The 4,774-nt window shown below is 43.9% G+C and overlaps 1 protein-coding gene across 1 annotated transcript in view; it reads left to right on the plus strand.

The window, feature by feature from the left end:
• The window catches only part of LOC108799699 (olfactory receptor 1G1-like), a 12,679-nt gene extending 8,485 nt beyond the window's left edge, over window positions 1-4,194 (plus strand). Inside the window, exons 2-3 of the mRNA XM_018571598.1 lie at window positions 1,595-2,454; window positions 4,144-4,194. Coding sequence (XP_018427100.1) covers window positions 1,595-2,454; window positions 4,144-4,194 — 911 coding nt within the window. The remainder of the gene's footprint in view (window positions 1-1,594; window positions 2,455-4,143) is intronic.
• Window positions 4,195-4,774: the final 580 nt, after the last annotated feature.

Here is a 4,774-nt window from a genome sequence, read left to right on the forward strand (position 1 = left end):
CTCTAAATAAATCATATTCTGCACATATGCTGAAAAGGAACTTGACAGGTGTAGAGAAGAGAGGGATGACCTCATCAGTCTGCTGCTTCTCCAGTGTCCATTTGCAGGCTGGGAGCCTAGAGGTGGTGACCAAGCTGCTTGGCTGCTGTAGAGGAAAGTAAGGTCACCAGTTCTGTTGTGTGGTCTCTCAGGGCATGACAATCTCAGAGCTAACTAGACAGGAACAAAAAAAACTTTTGAGAAGTTAAACATCTCCTATGTATTTATTTCAACTGTATATCCTGATGTTTGCCTGGAGCCCAGCATTAAAGCTGGCCATACACCTATAGACTATCTGCAGACTTTTTATGGTCAGATGGAAAAAGTGCAACAGATTCCTCCATCTACGCTAAATTGTGTGGATGGAGGAATCTCCCACTGGGCCAAGCTTCAGTATCTTGCTAGTCGGCCGCGCTGGCTCTCAGAATACCTGAACAATCTGACTGGAAGCCGGCATTGTTCAGGTATTCTGAGAGCCAGCAAGATACTGAAGCTTGGCCCAGTGGGAGATTCCTCCATCCACACAGTTTAGCATAGATGGGGGAATCTGTTGCACTTTTTCCATGTGGCCATAGAACATCTGAAGATAATCTAGAGGTGTATGGCCAGCTTAGGACATCGGTTGAACTTGATGAACTTGTGTCTTTATTCAACCTGACTATGTAAAGTAAGAAGGTCTGCCCAGGTCGGGTCCCTAAAAGACAGCATTGAACTGACCAACAGGCGCGAGGAAAAGATAATGAATAAATGCCTTCTTTCACTTTGTATGTACAATGTCCATTAGGTTACTGGTGCATGATGTGTTTGTAACTCGATTACTATCAAACACAGCAGGGGGGGGATTTATCAAAACTGGAGCAGACAAAATCTGGAGCAGCTGTGCATGGCAACCAATCAGCTTATCTCTTCAGTTTGTTCAGGGAAGGTTTGAAAATGAAACAGAGAAGCTGATTGGGTCCCATGCACAGCTGCTCCAGATTCTGTCTGCTCCAGTATTGATAATTTCCCTTCAATCTCTTTATGCTGATCTGGTCAAAAACAATTAAACAAATATGAGTAAAAAGCTCCCGGATCAAACTGCTTGCACCCACAAGTACTCAAAGAGCTAAGATTAGTTATATAAAAAAAACACATTATTTTTTAATTTTTACAGATTATTTACTGACTGCTGATGGTTCGGTGTTCTGCAAATATAAAGAAAGGTGGATTTGGTCACCAATAACCTACATAATCATATTTCATGGTGGCCTTATATTGTACAATACATAGGATTATCAAAAAAGGTATCGTAGCCATCACGGATTTGTCAAAAGCTGGAATTTGTCAAAAAATGTTCTCTTTTCAAGGGGAAGTGTGCAGCATTTTGTTTGAGAAGGTGGGGACTGTGGATGTACTATATTTGGACATTTAGTTGTGGAGCCATGGGTACACAAGGTCACTGCTAAAGATACAAAGGTTCCCCCTGTGGCTGGAAGCTGCAGAAAGCTGACGTCTGGATAATTTCTGATGGAGACAGTAAATCTAACCTCCGGTTTTATCCTTCTGGGCTTCTCAGACTTTCACTACAACCGTGCCGCTCTCTTCTCCACCATTCTGTTTATCTACGTCCTCACATGGACGGCTAACTTTCTTTTACTGAGTTCTATTATGCTTTCTCGGCAGTTGCACACACCTATGTACTTTTTCTTGGGGAACCTGTCAGCGGTGGACATCTCTTTCTCTACAGTGACGGTTCCCAAGCTACTGTCCTGCATTCTTCATGGGAGAGCCTCCATCTCCTTCCTTGGCTGTTTCCTGCAGATGTATTTCTTTGTGTTTCTGGGCACCACTGAGATTTTTCTTCTGTCAGTCATGGCTTTTGATCGATATTTGGCCATTTGTATCCCATTAAGCTACATATCAATCATGAATGATAGGGTTATGGTGGCTCTGGTTAGTACTGGCTGGGTGGCAGCTTCTCTACATTCATTATTGCACACTTATATTCTGTCACAACTGACCTATTGTGAGGACAGACTGATCCCTCACTTCTTCTGTGATGTGACCCCCCTCATCAAGCTGTCCTGCTCCAGTACTACACTAGCTGAGTACCTAATATTTTCTGAAGGTTCTATGGTTGTCATTATTCCGTTCCTTTTTATAATCATCTCCTATGTGCTCATTGGATGGGCTATAGTGAAAATGAAGACCAGCAGCAACCGAAGCAAAGCCTTTTCCTCCTGCTCTTCTCATCTCATGGTCATTTGTCTGTTCTATGGTACTGACATTTTCATTTACTTTCGCCCGCCATCAGACTACTCCTCCCAGTATGATCGCATTGTTAGCATGGCTTACACCATCATCACACCTATGCTGAACCCTTTCATTTACAGTCTAAGGAACCAAGATGTGAAACGGGCTCTGAAGAAGCTCATTGTGACGGACTGAACCGTCACTGGGGCTGTTGGAGGAGCCTGGGGGCTAGCCTCCTTCCTACTGACTATGGACCTAGGACTATGGAGACCCCCCTCAGACCTCTTGGGGTTACAAGGAACTATTATCCCAGGTTTATGTGTGGAGTGAATATACTATATATTTTCCTTTCATTACGCTTAAGTCACCCTGTGTTCATTATAGGTACAGGATGTGTATCCAGCAGCACTGAACGGGGTTAATTCTGGGCTAAGATTCCCATTGAACGTGTTACAGTTTATTTGTCCCTTTGTTCTATTGTGTTAATGATGGGATTACCATAGCTGACTCTAGGAGTAGCTGACTCTGGGTGTAGGTGACTCTGGGTGTAGGTGACTCTGGGTGTAGGTGACTCTGGGTGTAGCTGACTCTGGGTGTAGCTGACTCTGGGTGTAGGTGACTCTGGGTGTAGCTGACTTCGGGTGTAGATGAGTAGATTACCATATGATAGACACTTAGCAGATAATCCCATCACATGTGTCTCCTCTCTCCCTATTTATTCATTAAGGCATCGGGGACGGGGTGGGCTGCTTCCATTCTGTTAATGTCTGATTGTATTATGTTTTAGACCCCCCCAGAACGGTATAAATACTGAGCTGGTTTCCAATAAAGTCAGTTCTTGGTTTTCACTTCAACATTGGTGTTGTCTGATGTTTGAGGAGTTTAGCTTTCTGTCCTAATATATTGGTTCCGTCCAATAATTAGGCAGGTGTGGGCTGAGGACACTGGAATTCGGGTTCCAGCGGAGAGGAAGCGGATTTCTGAAGGAGGTACCCAGCCAGGGTACCAGGACCTGGGATTCTCTATGGGGAGCCGGATTCATGTATATATCTGGAGCACATTTGACTATCTGAAGAGATCGTTGTGATTGGGTGGGCGCTCTTTGTTTAAGGGATTTACACAGAGGTGAATCTACATTTCGAAGATGGAGTGATCTTTTTGGATTTCATGTTTTTCAATTGTGTGAACTTTTATTGAGTTCTAAATAAAAGGGAACAAGTGAAACCACCCACGTTCCAGGGGTCTTTAACAAAGCATGACTCAGGAAAAAAAGTCCGGCTAAGCTTTCAGCTTGATAGATCTTTGACTGTAGGGTCTTCTTTAACTTTGTTGCATGCCGAAAACAAATAAGCAACCACCAAGGAAGGTAGTCAAAACAAAGGACGGGATTGATGCAAGCTAGGAGACTCCCGACAACTTGTCAAGAGACTAGGAAAAAAAGTGGTTGGGGGCCATAAAAATGAAAAGAAAAGGGGATAAATCAAAGTGGAAAGAAGAGAAGAAAAAAAAAACAGTGACAGTAAGGGTCAGTGGAAGAGAAAATCAGAGAAGGAAATCCAGGGTCCCTATCACCCCCTATCGCCGATACAAAAGTCCAGGGGCAGAACATGCTGATTCGCTGAATACTGCTGAGGCTCGAGGAATTTGCAGTTGGAAGGGTGTAGGAGATCCAGAGGTCCCAAACTTTGAGAAATTTAGCATGAGAGTCACGGACTATGCTCGTCATCTTCTCATTAATTAACATTGTATTCATATGGAGCCGCACTTTGTGAAATGGGACCCTGGGTGTCTTCCACATTCTTGCAATAGTCTGCTTCACAGCCAAAGTAAGGTCTGTTGAAAGGATGATAGCATAGAAACGTTATGGTTAAGAAGGGCTACACGTGGGTCCTTCTGGACCGTAACGTGAAAGAGCGATTGTGAAACCAAATACCCTGGACCAAAAAGAGATCACTTTAGGGCACGTCCACCAAACATGTAAGACGCCTCCCAGTTGGTCGCATCCCCGGAGACATTGATCACTATATGACCGGATCGCCTTATCTATTCGTGTAGGAACCCAGTAGCAGAGAAGACAGATCCCTGTTCCAACCATTCACCTATGACAAAGTAGAGGAGGTGGAAGTGGAGTTAAGAAGTGAGTTCACATAGAGATAAGGCCAAGGGCACCTGCGGAATGTAGACAAACATGTTTAAATGATGACCTGGGGGGTTATTCAGCCCAGTGAATAACTTAGCTGAAGTGAAGTGAGCTAAACGCTGTTCGGCTATTCACTGAAATCAGCCGTACACTAGCTGCCTTCAGCTGCACTTCTGTTCAGCTGAACATGCTCCTCTATTCTCATAGGGGCCGAACGGCAGCGAGTGAATAGCCGAATGCCGCTGAGCGGTATTCATCTCGGCTATTCTGCTCGGTACCTCCGTGGTACCTCCGAGCAAAATAGAAAAATCAATGACAAGAGTTTAAAAAAAGTTTAAAACTTATTTTTAAAATGTAAATAAA

Source organism: Nanorana parkeri, unplaced genomic scaffold, assembly GCF_000935625.1.
Source record: "Nanorana parkeri isolate BGI_ZX_2015 unplaced genomic scaffold, ASM93562v1 scaffold1791, whole genome shotgun sequence".
NCBI classification, from domain to species: Eukaryota; Metazoa; Chordata; class Amphibia; order Anura; family Dicroglossidae; genus Nanorana; species Nanorana parkeri.